General features: G+C 45.4%; 1 protein-coding gene across 2 annotated transcripts; it reads right to left on the reverse strand.

Annotated features, from left to right (window-relative positions):
* Positions 1-1,105: 1,105 nt before the first annotated feature.
* On the reverse strand, positions 1,106-7,023 carry LOC127332400 (uncharacterized). Of its 2 annotated transcripts, none has more exons than XM_051358703.2 (12): positions 6,663-7,023; positions 6,516-6,582; positions 5,398-5,449; positions 5,117-5,199; positions 4,128-5,045; positions 3,853-3,923; positions 3,638-3,771; positions 3,216-3,447; positions 2,622-2,757; positions 1,864-1,958; positions 1,664-1,787; positions 1,106-1,559 (listed from the first exon to the last, which is right to left on the reverse strand). In XM_051358703.2, exons 1-12 carry the CDS (start codon positions 6,737-6,739, stop codon positions 1,476-1,478), a joined length of 2,073 nt encoding a protein of 690 aa, XP_051214663.1. In that variant the 5' UTR covers positions 6,740-7,023; the 3' UTR covers positions 1,106-1,475. The 2 variants fall into 2 exon arrangements, with proteins under 2 accessions (XP_051214663.1, XP_051214662.1); XM_051358702.2 differs by having other exon boundaries at positions 3,853-3,928; positions 4,133-5,045; positions 6,663-7,022.
* Positions 7,024-16,336: the final 9,313 nt, after the last annotated feature.

Consider the following 16,336-nt stretch of genomic DNA (forward strand, 5'->3'; position numbering starts at 1 on the left):
CTAGACTAGAGGTTAAGGTGTGTTACATCGTGAAGTGTGAGGAGAAAGGATGTCCATGTGTTGTGAAAGTACATCTAACCCCTAAGTGTGGTTTTGATAATTAATGACAACCTCTATAGACTTATGGTTTCATTGCTTTGTTTGTGAAGGAATGTTCCATAGGTGATGCTTAAAATTCCACAGGTGATGCCACGAAGACAAGAATACAGATTGTGTATTGGGCTCAATATCATTGACTTGAAAAGATGAATATGATCAAGAAGAAGAAGAAGAAGAAAATGAAGAGAACTTCGAAGCATCAAGATGAAGTTCAATAAAGTTGAAGTTCTCGTGTGGAAATCAAAGTTTGTCATGCTCTGTCCTATGTGTAATGTGTTAAGCCACGGAGGAATTATAATTCATCTACCAAGTTACCACTTGTAAGGAAGGATTTTCTGCTAGTGCAACACCACGGAGCCACTATAATTCATCTGCCAAGTGGCGTCCACTTATCAATGGGTTACCATTTCTCTCTATCCTCCCCTACCCAGCTGCCCTCCACCATCGGTTAGCCGCAGAACCACCACCTCCGCCCGTCGCCGCCACCAGGCCTCCTCTAGCTGGCAAAATAGCAGTAATGATTGAGAGGTACAATGACCGACATAGAAAGCCAAGTCAGGGAGGAAGGGCAAGGACGTGGTGGACAAATGACATGCATGCGTAGACCTAGCGCCCCTCCAGCCCGGGCGGCCGCTCAGGCTCCGCAGCGCACAACCATTTTGTTTTATCATTCTCTATAGTGATTTTGTTCAAAAGTTGCATCTTAAACTTGTTTGCCTAGGCTTCTGGAAGTTTCTAGGTCCACTAATGGCAACATGAGCACGGCAGCATCACCGAGAGAGGTGTGGCACGAAGATGGAAGCCCAGTGGCAAAGACAATAGCGCAACGGCAACATCAACAATGGTGCAAATGCAAGAGAGGGTTCAAGAGGCACAAGGGAGGTCAGTCGATGCCGGAACGTGGACCCCCAAACCCCAACACCAATTTGGCCATGCGACAACGCAGGAGCTGTCGACGGTGCAGGAGCTCGCACACAAGACAAGAGGTAAGGAAAGCCAGTGGGAAAAAAAAAAGCAATGGACAAATGTCCATATAAAAGTGACTCAATATTATCCCCTGTACTTTGAGGGTAATTTAGAGGGTCTTCTAATGAGACTAGTAGAGTGGGTTTTTAGCACTTGAGCCCGCCGCTCAGGCACGAGCAGTTCCCTGTTAAGGACACGCCACCATTCCTTCCATCTCAGATGTTTATCATCTCACTGTTCAATCTAGCCAGAAAAGGCACGCTACACCTACACTGAAGAAAAACGTACACGTTGACCCTAGCGGCACGTTCTGCTTCCCAAGCATATGGGTCAAACACCCACACAGAATCTTCCATCCAGCAGAATACTTGGGTTTTCAGGTGTGATTTTTGGGTCGATTCATCACTTCATCAGCGCTCCACGTCTACGCTATCCTGTTCTTCAAAGTATGCTGTTATGGCTTTCAGCTTTCCATTGAGAAAATTCTTCTCCACCTGCAAGAATGAAAGGGCACCACTGTGACATGGGTCCAAAGCCATTGCCAGACCACAGAGACGTAATGGAGCTTCATAAGTCAACTAGACACAAACAGACATACCTCAACCGCCCATGGAGGATTGACTGACAGGCACATGTCCGCCAACTGGTTTAAATCTGTGTTGCGAGGAAGAAACATGACTACTCTTGAAGCAATCGTCGTAGCAAGTTTGAAGAGATAGTACCTGAAGAGTTAAACCATGACATGAGAATATTTGAGAGCACAAGAAGGAAACAAACTATTCTGAATGAGGAGCTCACCCATCACAGGGCTTAAACATGGTTTTGATATCATAAACATCTACTTTTGCATAGTCTGGCCCTCCCCAAGGAGGTGACATAAAAGCAGTTTCTCCCTGCATAGAAAAATTCTTTCAGATAAGCATACAGACCAACTTGTAAAACAACAATAGTGTCATAGCAAGACCATCCTAGTAATCTCATCATGTCTAGTATTTACACAAAGAAGGTGCTGCCAATATACACCAAGGACCTTTCCTTAACAGTTTCACGAATAAAGAGGAGCACTATCAAGTGTGTTTTTTTTTTTTTTTTGAACGAGTCAAGTGTGTTTGTGAGATCATAAAAAGAAGACTACAATAGCACTCACATCCTTAGCGCTCCTCAATTAAGCGATAAAGTGGACACGTCAGCTTTCTCTCTCCATTTACCCTTTAGCCCCATAGCACCAGTTATGTGTGCTAAGTACTTCAAATTTTGTCATTCAGTCTTTATCATCATGGCAGTCATCCATGAATTATGTTTATTTTTGCAACTGAACTTGAATGCTTATAATTTGTCTTGGGACATGCCCTATAATTCTAGAAAATGGTCAGGACAAATACTTCCCCTTGTGGGACTTCTAATGGCAAGATATTGGTAACCCTACCTAATAGTTACACTTCAACGAAAATGGTCAAACAAATGCACTCTCACAGACAGCTATGAAGATATGCAGCTGTAGGGAATGACATGCGCACAAACTTAAAGGTGTGATATTTTCAAGGTGTAAGGAATACCTTCAGATGAGGTGCAATATGAATAAAATCTCCTACAATGAAGTCTATATGATCATTTACTCCATAAACAGTTGCATTATGCTGTGCACAACCAATCTTCTGTGGATCAATGTCAACAGCAACAACATGCTTGCACCTGAAAAAAGTGATGATATCAGAGACGTGGAAGTCTACAGTTTCAGTAACTGTAACAGAAACATAGATAACATGAGATGGTCGACCTGATATCACCTTCAACCATAAAAGGGTTCAAATTTCCAAATTAGGTACACTGATGTGACATGATATATTGATATGCATGCTAAGGAAGTAAGCTATAGCACTGTACAGCTAAGCAACTTAGTAGTCATACTGTTCATATGATGTGTCCTATAATCATCAGTACAAACTAGATGAGTGCACGGACATGCTTTCTACTGCCATTCATTCTCAACCAAGTATTACGTTGATGCACATAAGATGCATAATATTTAAGGCAACATACCAACTACCATTCTCATCAAGCGAAGCAAAAAAATTGTTGCTATACAAAACGAAGGGTTCATGCTAAAATATGATATCAGAAGATATAATAACACAATAACAGAAACACACTTTGTAGCAAACTGGATGGTATTTCCACCAACTCCTGTGAAACAGTCGATCAATATGCCAGCACCAACACGAGATGCATGATGCTTTGCAATGGGCTCAGGCGTCACTGAAAACCACCCTTCTTCATCCATCTTTATACCACTATCAAAAAGGGAGAAAAGCGAGTACCGCTGATTCCAATACTTGGCAATGTCATTGGAAATGTTTTCTGCCAAGTCCTGACATGAATGAACTGTAGAACAAAAGAAATGGTTATATACAGAAACAGAGAGAGTACAAGAAGTGTGTAGTCACAGAAACAAGCTGCATATTGACCACCACCCTCACAGAAAATATAAATAGAAATCTGACATACAACAACTTCATCTGATAAAATGCAGGAACAACTCCTAGAAAGCTCTAACTTTGTAATATGATCTTACACGATTGAGATCTCCTTACTCTCTTTTTCTTTTTGGTGGTAGCAACTTCCTGGTTCATTTCTAATACTTCAGTTACTGAACTATCATTCTGCATGCTTCCTTCATGTTGTGCTTCATCAATGGTAGCTATCACACTACATAGAGATGAGATGTTAACCAAAACCATCTATATGTCAAGGAAACAATGAGACAACAATTTGCATAATCAGGTACACCTCGTATATATTGACTCTTCGTCAGGAATGTCTGATACTTCATTGCAAAGATCATGCCTCTGCTCACCATGCTGATCTGCCATAAGAAGATAATAATGCTTGATATCTATGAGAAAGAAATCTCTGGAAATAATTCTTGCCCCAAAGAGGAACTAATCAATTTCGTTGTGAATTGTCAATATCAAGTTTTATACTGCATAGGGACAATAAGCAAAGTTCTTTGGCATTTTTTTAATACAAATCTCTTGCGGACCGCATAAAAATGGAATCCACACCTTACCGAATGTTGTTTTTCCATCGTCACATGGGTTCATGTTAGCTCCACATTGTGCAACATGTTGATCAGCTTCTGAGATATTATAGTCCAGAGTGTTATCTACACAGGATGAGACTCCACACGATTTGTCAAGCTTTGTATTGATTTTACTGTTTTCTTCCACAAGTGTGCTTGTCAATTGCGATACCTGTTCATCTATACCTTCAGATGAATATGTGCTACAATATGATGCAAAATCCTCCAATCCATGAGGAGGATACCATGTAGACTCCTGTGTCTGAATGTTGTAGAAGTAATACCGGCTATAAAACTGATCCCAGAGAACCTTCCAATCTCCATATTCATAGTAAAATTGGCAGGAAGACTTTTCAACATGATCATTAACAGGAGATGATTCTGCTGGACATGGACAAACCTCGCAATCATGATCATTATTATCATGGGATGTCTGTGGTGTTTCCTCAGATATTTGATCTTCTCTTGCTGACGGTTTTCCTTCATGACAAAGCTCAGCACAGGACACTATAGATTCGTTATCAACAGAATTTTGTCCCCGCATCACTTTGTCCAATTGCATGACACTGTCCACAGCTTGATTTTCTTGAACAGAAGAACCTAAATTTACTAGGTTGCTCATGTTATCATTTGATTCACACTGATTTTTGCCACAGTCAGACTTCTCAACATGAACACTGTCTTCACAAAGCATCTTGTCACCATCAGCATAGCAGACTTCAGCGTAACCCGCAGCAGTTGCAGATGAAATGCCTGAGTTAGTTTGCTCCACGCAATCCATCAACTCCTGAACATTTTCTAGTTCTTCAGTATTTGTGCATGTCCTTACATTATCCTCGGTACTTGCCGCTTCATATGGTGCTTGTCTTCCTTGATGCTTTTTGCCAGGTGTCTTCTTTTTCTGTAACGCGTAACAGCTTAAGCAACATATTAACCAGCAGGGGAACAGTACATGCCGTTGTGAGCACTTACCTCTTTCCTTGCGCTGAATGAAACAGGAAGCCCCAAAGAACCCATGAGACTAGCCAGTTCCATATCTTCAACAAAGGAATGGTCTATTGATGCCAAGAGACAACAGAGCATAAGAAATTGGTGGATACTTGCAGCAAAAGAAGATTAACAATTATTTGTTTGTATAGTCTGTGGGGGGTGGGGGGCACCATGAGTTATGCTATGCTGTCAATGGTGCAAGCAGAGCGTTTATGAATGTCAGAAGAAAAAAAGTCATTGGATTACAGGAAACCAAATCTCACCTTCATCTGTCTGTTTGGCTGCTCTATTGCGGGTTTTAGCTGTTTGAGATCCCTGCAAAGTTGAAGATTTGAAATTACTTCTACAGGGTTTAAAACAATTTGGAGAATGAAGACCATGAAATAAAAACAACACCAACTAGATCAAATCTGCGACTAAGATAAATATTTAACTTGCTCCATTTACCCCTCTCCCCCACCCCAACCCACAAAAAAGAGAGCGAAACTTTAGCAACATTTCAAGCCAATGTATCATGTAAAGTGTAATCACCGAGTTAATTTTTCAAGTGATTTCACCAAAATTATGTGGCATGGTCTAGTTTACTGATTTGTCGGTATTCCTTGGCAAGTAAAAATGAAAGGAAAAAAACATAAACCACGAGAGAAGTAGTTCAATCGTAAATTGCTATTCTTTCAAAACATGATGCTTAGTTCACTTCACCACTACAAGTCTATAACCGAAACTATTGAAAGACCTAACAAATCCCACATCAGCTGTGCAATAAAACATGCTGCTAAAAGGTAATGTGACCTTCAACAAGTGCCAATTAGTTGTATGCAGCGTTTACCGGTATGCCAACGGTAGCTCAAGAACACTTGAAACATATTATGTGTGTTTGTAGTATCTCGTCAAACTGAACCCTTTTCGATGTTCAGGTCTATCTCCAAAGCTACTGTTATAGCCTTAAAGGAGAGCAAGTGCTATTTCTTCCATAAATTCATGTGATATACGCTATTTGACATGCCAACTGTTCCTTGGCTGTTCTGTGACTTCTGTCGCACCAAACCCTCGATGAAGCTCATGACACCAAGAACAGTTTGCAGGCCGGGCAAAATTGGGACTATAAACTTAGAAGGTAAGCACAACAAGAAACCCACTTTTGTTTGCCAATTATAATCTTTAGAGAACTAATCACTAATCAGCTGCCCCGGTGCTAGTAGAGGAGATTTTCCTGCTCGAAGAGCTACAGAATAAGCAGTACTTTCCATCTTTGATATGAGGAAGCAATTTCTTGAAAATGTCAGAAGGACTGGCTAAGCACGAGTCTCATAACCACAAAGATTGACGCGAGCTAAACCTCTCCAGATGGAAACGCACAAGATGAAACTGAAATATTTACCGTGCACCCAGTCTCCGTGGCACGCCAATCGTTACTCTGGCCGGCGCCAGTCGCATAAAAATCATCCCTGCAGTTATGTAAGGGGAAAACTGGTCAGCCAAAAACAATAGGATAACCTGAACGAGTCGATAAGGACGAGGGGGTTACCAAAGGTGCACTTCGGTGAGCTTGAAGAGCTGCCCTAGCTTCCTTATCGCCGAAGACTCCGCCGCCGCCGCCGGCATCGCCGCGGTGCTGAGATGGATGGTACAGGTCGCAAGGCTCAGCTAGGAGATACCCACTGGCGGGGCGGGGCGCGCCTGCTGGGTGGAGCTGGACGGGATCGGATTCGGAGGGGCTGGCTGGAGTAGGGTTTTAGCAGAGTTTGCTTTAGCTCAGGGTTGGGGCGGGGAGAAAGGCCGCGTCTTCCGGCGAGGCGGTCGCGAGCTGGAAGGGGGAATCGGAAGCGGCTTCACCGGCGTACCGCGTTCCCAGCGGGCGGCGGCGGTGACGCCGTCAATAGATTTCACATGCTGCTACTAGATCGAAAGTTAATGGGCCGTGCGGCTCGCTTGCCTTTTTTTCTTTAATATTCCAATAATGGGCTGTTCCTTAATGGGCTATATTGGGCTTGCAGCAAACTAAGACCTGATAGCCTGATAGGTGCTCCTCTGGCCCACTCTTGAGCTGCGTCAGTTTATTTGGAGCGGGGGGACTATGTTTTAGGAATTCTAAAAAAGGGGTTAGATTTTAATTCTAGCAGTCCATCTGATCCGATGGTGAAAAAGGACCACGCAGTGGCGGTGCACGCTCGCGTGCTATGCGGCGGCCAGCCGAGTTTTTTTTTAAAAAAATCACATATATATAAATTTAGCTAGCAAGCCCGTCTCATTAAAAACATTCCAATCCCATTCGGTACCCTGATAATGAAAAGAGTGCGTCAAAAACTTGCAGTTACACATCAAAATCCCATACAATTAGCCTGAAGGGTGTGTTCTAAAAAAGCCGGTGGCTCAACATTCCAGACAAACAACCCATCATGTAAGCTCGCAAATTTTGCGCAATAGTGGGCCGCCAGGTTTGCTTCGCGCCGGGTAAAAACAACATTAAAAGAAATATTAAAAAAACTCAAATCACTAATCTCATCAAGAATTGGACGAATTACTGATCGTTCCTCCAATCTTCTGTGCCAAAACTTCACAAGCTCGACGTAATCCACCTTAAAAATCACCTGACCAAAACCTTGTTCCACGGCATATTTAAATGCGTCTCTGAGCGCCAAGGCTTTAACTGTCAATGGATCTGAGATACATGTGTAAGACAAACATCTCGGTCCCCTGAACGCCGTGGCATCTCGCGCCACAATTCCAGTCGCTGCCACACCCAGCTCAGCATGTACCGCTCCATCCGAATTAATTTTAATTGTATTAGCAGGAGGGCCATGCCTAGAAGGTTTAGACTGCACATGCACCTTAGGCAGTTCCAAAGTTGGCTCGTGGACTCTCCGATAAAGTACACTAGCTAGACGCGACGAAAAAACTCAAGGTGTAGGAATAGTGCGTAAAGCAGAAGCCGGAAGGAGATATGAATTATGATGCATATGTGGTTAAAATGTGGAATATAAAAAGATTTGTTTCTCAATTTTGCGATGTTTGACTATATTCAAGGAAACAAAATGAAACCTCATAGGCCGCAAGTACAAAAATGTACACTCGAGACAAGCAGAACAAAAAACAAAAACAAAAGGAGACGCCACTTCATATGAAGAAATATTTCATACAATACTACTGACCGACAACGACAAGCGAAAATAACTAATGTAGTAAATTAAACACATACATGAGGCTCAAAACTAACTAGTAAATCAAGGTAGGTCCACTTGACGGCGGCAAGCCAATGCCGGAAGAGAAGGAGCCCTTCTAGAAAGATGGTGTTAATTCAGATACATGCAATGGTGTCTCTGACGTCGTTGATCAGGGTCAGGCTCAAAAGTACCAGGATGCCAAGAGGAACCATGTTGAAGATGCAGCTGACGCGGCGAAAGGACGCGTTGACGGTGACCAGCGTGAGTGGCACAAATAAATGGATATAATAGCCGATCAGTGCCGCCAGCCACCAGTAGATGGATATAGCAACCACCAGTAGTAACTCTCCTCCAATGAATAAAGCTTATAGATTTAGTTAAAAGGCAAAGCTTACTAATTTGATTAAATATGAAGAAGAAACATAAACATCTGTTACATGAAACAAATGTGTATGAAATACATCTTAAGATGAATCTACTAAAATTAATTTTGGTAACGTAAATGTTAATATATACTTTTTTTTTAAATGGAGGGGTGATACGTCTCCGACGTATCGATAATTTCTTATGTTCCATGCCACATTATTGATGTTATCTACATGTTTTATGCACACTTTATGTCATATTCATGCATTTTCTGGAACTAACCTATTAACAAGATGCCGAAGTGCCAGTTGCTGTTTTCTGCTGTTTTTGTTTTCAGAAATCCAAGTAACGAAATATTCTCGGAATTGGACGAAATCAACGCCCAGGGTCCTATTTTGCCACGAAGCTTCCAGAAGTCCGAAGAGGAGACGAAGTGGGGCCACGAGGTGGCCACACCCTAGGGCGGTGCGCCCCCCCCCCCTTGGCCGCGCGGCCCTGTGGTGTGGGCCCCTCGTGCCGCCTCCTGACCTGCCCTTCCGCCTACTTAAAGCCTCCGTCGCGAAACCCCCAGTACCGAGAGCCACGATACGGAAAACCTTACTGAGACGCCGCCGCCGGCGATCCCATCTCGGGGGATCCAGGAGATCGCCTCCGGCACCCTGCCGGAGAGGGGATTCATCTCCCGGAGGACTCTACACCGCCATGGTCGCCTCCGGAGTGATGTGTGAGTAGTCTACCCCTGGACTATGGGTCCATAGCAGTAGCTAGATGGTTGTCTTCTCCCCATTGTGCTTCATTGTCGGATCTTGTGAGCTGCCTAACATGATCAAGATCATCTATCTGTAATTCTATATGTTGCGTTTGTTGGGATCCGATGAATAGAGAATACTTGTTATGTTGATTATCAAAGTTATGTCTATGTGTTGTTTATGATCTTGCATGCTCTCCGTTACTAGTAGATGCTCTGGCCAAGTAGATGCTTGTAACTCCAAGAGGGAGTATTTATGCTCGATAGTGGGTTCATGCCTACATTGATACCTGGGACAGTGACAGAAAGTTCTAAGGTTGTGTTGTGCTGTTGCCACTAGGGATAAAACATTGATGCTATGTCTAAGGATGTAGTTGTTGATTACATTACGCACCATACTTAATGCAATTGTCTGTTGCTTTGCAACTTAATACTGGAAGGGGTTCGGATGATAACCTGAAGGTGGACTTTTTAGGCATAGATGCAGTTGGATGGCGGTCTATGTACTTTGTCGTAATGCCCAATTAAATCTCACTATACTCATCATAATATGTATGTGCATGGTCATGCCCTCTCTATTTGTCAATTGCCCAACTGTAATGTGTTCACCCAACATGCTGTTTATCTTATGGGAGAGACACCTCTAGTGAACTGTGGACCCCGGTCCAATTCTCTATACTGAAATACAATCTATTGCAATACTTGTTCTACTGTTTTCTGCAAACAATCATCTTCCACACAATACGGTTAATCCTTTGTTACAGCAAGCCGGTGAGATTGACAACCTCACTGTTTCGTTGGGGCAAAGTACTTTGGTTGTGTTGTGCAGGTTCCACGTTGGCGCCGGAATCTCTGGTGTTGCGCCGCACTACATCCCGCCGCCATCAACCTTCAACGTGCTTCTTGACTCCTACTGGTTCGATTAAACCTTGGTTTCTTACTGAGGGAAACTTGCCGCTGTGCGCATCACACCTTCCTCTTGGGGTTCCCAACGGACGTGTCAACCACACGCATCAAGCAAATTTCTGGCGCCGTTGCCGGGGACCTGAAGGAAATTTACACCACAAAGATTTCTATCTCCCACGTCAACTCCACGCCAGAAGCAAATTTCTGGCGCCGTTGCCGGGGAGATCAAGACACGCTGCAAGGGGAGTCTCCACTTCCCAATCTCTTTACTTTGTTTTTGTCTTGCTTAGTTTTATTTACTACTTTGTTTGCTGCACTAAATCAAAATACAAAAAAATTAGTTGCTAGTTTTACTTTATTTGCTATCTTGTTTGATATATCAAAAACACAAAAAAATTAGTTACTTGCATTTACTTTATCTAGTTTGCTTTATTTACTGTTGCTAAAATGGCGAACCCTGAAAATACTAAGTTGTGTGACTTCACAACCACAAATAATAATGATTTCTTATGCACACCTATTGCTCCACCTGCTACTACAGCAGAATTCTTTGAAATTAAACCTGCTTTACTGAATCTTGTTATGCGAGAGCAATTTTCTGGTGTTAGTTCTGATGATGCTGCTGCCCATCTTAATACACTACTAGGAAAAAGCCTATAGTTGGAGGCAATAGGTACCGGCGCACCACCAAGGTCGTGCGCCGGTGGCAAGTGTTGCCGGCGCACCTCTTTTCAGCCGCGCCGGGGATGCGGGCCTTCTGCCGGCGCACCAGAGGAGCAGACTCGCCGGCGCTATTTCCTGGCATGGCCCCGGCCGATTCGGGCCAGGCCCAAGAATCATTGCCGGCGCACCGGCCCAGTGGTGCGCCGGTGGAAAATTTGCTATTGCCGGCGCACCCCTGGGCCGGTGCGCCGCAATGATTCTTGGGCCTGGCCCGGGTGATATAGCCGAAAGGGCTATGTGTCGCCGGGGCACCCATGCCCCGGTGCGCCGGCGATAACACAGGCGATTATTTCTGCTCAACAACCACCCCACTACTACCACTCCACTCCTCCACACAACCCGACCCTTCTCCCAACCCACCTATTTTTTGCCCATTTCTATCCCAAATTTAGCCAATTTGACCAAACAAAATCATATTTTTTTACCAAATCTTCCCTTCCTACATGCATCTCCCACATCCCCCTATGTAGATCTAGATCTACTATCCCGCATTGACCGCTCAATCTAGATCTAGATCTAGAAAGTCGGCTTCCATACGCCGTGGTAGCGGCGCGACGTCTCGATCTTGTTGACGAGTATATCAAACCAATAGGTGATTAATGAACAAATTGAGGAATGAAATCAACGTATATTGGACATTAATTTGAAGCAAAGCTCGTGTGTGGCATATATATATGTTGTGTTCGTGCTTGTGCTTGTGTGTGTTGGCGTTGAAAATGAGTTGCCAACGTTGCGCCGAAATGTTGATTCTTTAAGTTTCCGTTTCGGCACATTTCTGGCGCTCCTATGTCCTACCGTGTAGGAAGGTCATGCCGAAATTTTCCGTGAAAACTACCGACGGATGCATGGTTCTAATCAATTATGTAATCTTACCATGCAGGCGATAATGGTTATCGAGATGAGTGAAAGCATCGTGATGAGATATCTGAAACACGCGATCATCGACATGTATGAAAATAACCGCACGGAGGTATTGTGTCCGTGCGGAGATGCAAACGAGGGAAATGGTTTGACCCGTATTCAGGCAAATTGCAGGGGCACCTGCTCACTAATGGTTTCATGCATGGACACACTCAATGGATGAGTGATGATGGCGCGGAGGTCAATGGGGCGATGGCAGCAGGTGGTAATAATGGCCGGCAAGAAGGAGGGCATCATGATATTGATGACGATGAAGATCTTGTCGCACAGGACGATAACCTTGACGACGACAATAACCTTGACGACGACGAAGAGGTGCCGCTAGCTTCAGTCGTGCGGGACCCTCATCTTCAAGATCTGCTTCTCGAAAAGACGAAAGGCGCCAAGCGGAAATCAAAGCTTGAGCAACTCGAGATAGACTCGAATACTCCGTTGTACGACTCAGGTCGCGGGTTGGGGAGTCTCGCTTGACGGTAGCTCTCGATGTCTTGCAGATGAAGGCAAAACACGGATGGACGGACACAAGCGTCGACGACATCCTGGAATACGTGAAAGATCTCCTTCCTGCCGGGAACACGTGTCCTGGTAGTCTAGCCGAGGCCAAGAGAATCACGTGCCCTCTCGACTTACCCCACGAAAAGTATCACGCCTGCATCAACGACTGTATCATGTATCGCAAGGAGCACATGGACAAGACCAAATGTCCTGTGTGTGAAGCTGAACGGTACAAGAAAGGGAAGAAGAAAGCTCCTCGGAAAGTTGTGTGGTACTTCCCGCTCGCCCCCCGGCTTCAATGGTTCTACGCGGACCGCAAGGAAGCAAAGCTCATGCGCTGGCACGCAGAAAGAAAGGAGGCAGTGTTGAATGATAAAGAGCGGATTGAGCACCCAGTGCTGACGCACCCTTCGGATGCAAGCCAGTGGAAAGCATTAGACAATGAATTCGGAAGTTTTGGGGCAGATCCCGAAACATCAGGTTGGGTGCGAGCACGGACGGATTCAATCCGTTCGTAAACCAGAGCAGCACACATAGCACATGGCCCGTGTTTGTATGGATCTACAACCTCCCGCCCGGGCTGTGCATGAAGAGGAAGTACATACGAGATGAGTATGCTAATTCAAGGGCCGACACAGCCAGAAACGATATCAACATGTATCTTGAACTATTAAAGGAGGAGCTTGAAACGTTGTGGGCGGAGGAAGGGGTAGATACATGGGACGCCGTCGCAGAAGAATATTTCCCTTTGAGAGCCGCGTTGATCACGACGGTGCAGACTACCTCGGATACGGTTACATTTCGTGCGGGTGTGCCACGGACACAAGGCATGTGTCAGGTGCATGGAAGAGACGAAGTTTTTGCAGCTTGGTAAGGATCCCGGCTCTTCGAAAACAGTTTACATGGGGCATCGAAGGTGGCTACGGAAGACCGACCCGTGGAGAAAGCGTGGAGATCTGTTCGATGGTACAAATGAACCCCCCGGCCCTCCACGTAAGAACCCCGGCGAAGAGATCGATACATTACCGAAAGGTTGGAAGGAGTGTCCTGCGCCGGGAAAGATTCGTCAAAAGCCCGGAGAGAAGAAGAAGAAAAAGGAAACGACGCCGCTCATTGGTGTATGGAAAAGGAGGTCCGTGTTTTGGGACTTGCCGTCTTTGGAAAATTCTCGATACACCTCACCGCCTTGATGTCATGCATATTACAAAGAACGTGTGCGAGAGCTTGCTTGGCACTCTTCTCAACATGCCGGACCGGACCAAAGATGGGCCGAAAGCAAGACACGACCTGAAAGTTTTGGGCATCGTGGAAGAGCTTCAGATCCCGCCGGCCCAAGAGGGACAATCGGAGGAGGAGGCGGACGGCGGTCGAAGCGTAAAAGGATTAAGCAGCCGGACTATTACCTGTCCCCCTCCTGCTTCACTTTTAGTCCGGCCGAGGTCGATCAATTTTTCAATTGCCTTCTAGGAGTCGAGTGCCCTTCGGTTACTCCGGGCTAATAGCGGATACATGGACCCCAAGAAACGAAACTTCAGCGGCATGAAGTCTCATGACTGTCACGTGATGATGACGCAGATTCTTCCGGTTGCAATCCGAGGTATAATGGATGACCATGTCCGTGCAACACCGATCGGGCTCTGTAACTTCTTCGACGTCATAACTCGGAAGTCGATAAGCGTGAAGAAACTCGCAAGGCTCCAGGAAGAGATTGTGGTGATCCTATGTGAGATGGAGATGTACTTCCCGCCTGCATTCTTTGACGTGATGGTCCATCTGTTGATCCATATCATGGATGATATCGTCAGTCTAGGGCCGGCATTCTTACACAACATGATGCCGTTTGAAAGAATGAATGAGGTCATTAAAGGATACGTTCGTAACAGGTCACATCCGGATGGAAGCATCGTCCAGGGCTGGCTCACCGAAGAGTGCATCTCTTTCTGCACGGATTATCTAGACATCGAGGACCCTGTTGGTTTGCCTCAAAACAAGCACGTCCGCAGGTTCGAGGGAGTAGGCCACAAAAATGGAAGGAAGGAACTGCACGTGCACATGTCTGGTCGGACTTCCGACTTTGATAGGGCCAACTTAGTAGCGCTACAACACATTGACTTGATCGATCCTTGGTTGAAAGAGCACAAAACCATGATAGAGAACAGTGGCAAGCCGATGATGACGGAAGCAGAAATATACAGAGAGCACAACTCCTCTTTCGCGCGCTGGTTCAAAGACCACATTGATGCTAATCCCCCACCAATGGATTCTGACAAGGATAAACTAGTATTGGCCTTGTCACATGGCCCCGCGCCCAACATCATGACTTACCAAGCGTACGATATCAACGGGTACACATTCTACACGGAAGAAAAAGACAAGAACAGTGTTTACTGTAACTCAGGGGTAACGATGGATTCCTGGACGGGTGACGTAAAGACTAGATACTATGGAAGAATCGAGGAAATCTGGGAGCTTAACTACGCTGGGGAGAAAGTGCCGATGTTCCGTATCAGATGGGCTAAGAGCGTCAGAAAAGAAGACCGGTATTTCACCACCATGTTTCTACCCGAAGCCAACAAATCAAAGTCCACGAACGCCACCGCGCAGAATGAGCCATGGGTACTTGCAGAACACGTGCACCAATACTTCTTCATAACCGATCCATCCAGGCCTAGCCGTGTTATCGTGAGGAGAGGCAAGAGGACCATCGTCGGAATGGATGGAGTCGCCAACGAGGAAGACTTCGAAGGACAAGTCGGAGACCCAATGATGGAAGAATCCGAGGACGAAGAGACAACATACACCACAAGAAGAAGCAGGACCATGCTACCGAGGTCAGGTCGACCCTTCAAAAGAAGAAGTCACGACACGGGGCTAAATTATTCAACGACGAGCAAGAAAAGCAAGAAGAAAGCGAAACACTCTTCTCAATCGATGATGTAAAACTTTATTTGCAATCTATAACTCATATTTTGTGTAATTCATAACTACTCATATGGTCATGGCCAATATTTTATGTATGACTAATTAATATTGTGTTGGTCAATATTTTGTGTATGTATATATAACTCATATATATATCTTCATGTTTTTACATAACTCATGCATATTGCTTCATTATTATCTTGAAAAGATAAGAAAAATAAAATACTACAGTATTTGGGGTAAAAGAAAAGAAACATACAATAAAGAGAAAAGAAATAAATAAACATGTCCCACAATACCATGCTAAACACATGTCCAGGTTACAGCTGTGCTAGCCTTATTGCCGGCGCACCAGGCTTATTAATTCGCCGGGGGTATACTTGTCCCCGGCGAACCAGGTATGTGGTGCGCCGGCAATAACCCTGGATCAGCTGTAATTAGGACTTAACCTTTTTTCCCCTTCTTCCTTCTCCCCACACAGCCACATCTCAACCCCCACCGTCGATCGAGCGCCGCCGTTCTGTCGCCACCTCAACTCCCCCTCTCAAGCGCCGCCGTTCTGCGCCCCGCCACCGTCCTCCACCATCCCCTCGACCATCCCCCACCACCTGCCCCGTACGCCGCTGCGGAAGACCCGTGGAGAAGGAGGAGCCGCGCGCCATTGGAGAAGAAGGTTGCTCGCGCGCGTACCAGGGGACGTCGGCGCCGCCGTTGGAGAAGAAGTCGCCAACCACGGTTAGCTTCCCTCTCCCCTTCCCTCTTCCCTTCCCTCTCTGTCGTTGCCTAATCGACGGTACCTCGGAGGAGGGATCCTCACGAGGGGGAGAAGAAGTAGGGGCCATAGGGCGGAGTGCACACGGGACGGTGGTACGCGAGTTACCCAGCTTCGGAACACCTGCACGATGACAGGGCCTACTGCTGCTTGTCTGGAATTATCTGGGCGCTTTCGCGTTGTTA

This window comes from Lolium perenne, chromosome 4 (assembly GCF_019359855.2).
Source record: "Lolium perenne isolate Kyuss_39 chromosome 4, Kyuss_2.0, whole genome shotgun sequence".
Taxonomy (NCBI): Eukaryota; Viridiplantae; Streptophyta; class Magnoliopsida; order Poales; family Poaceae; genus Lolium; species Lolium perenne.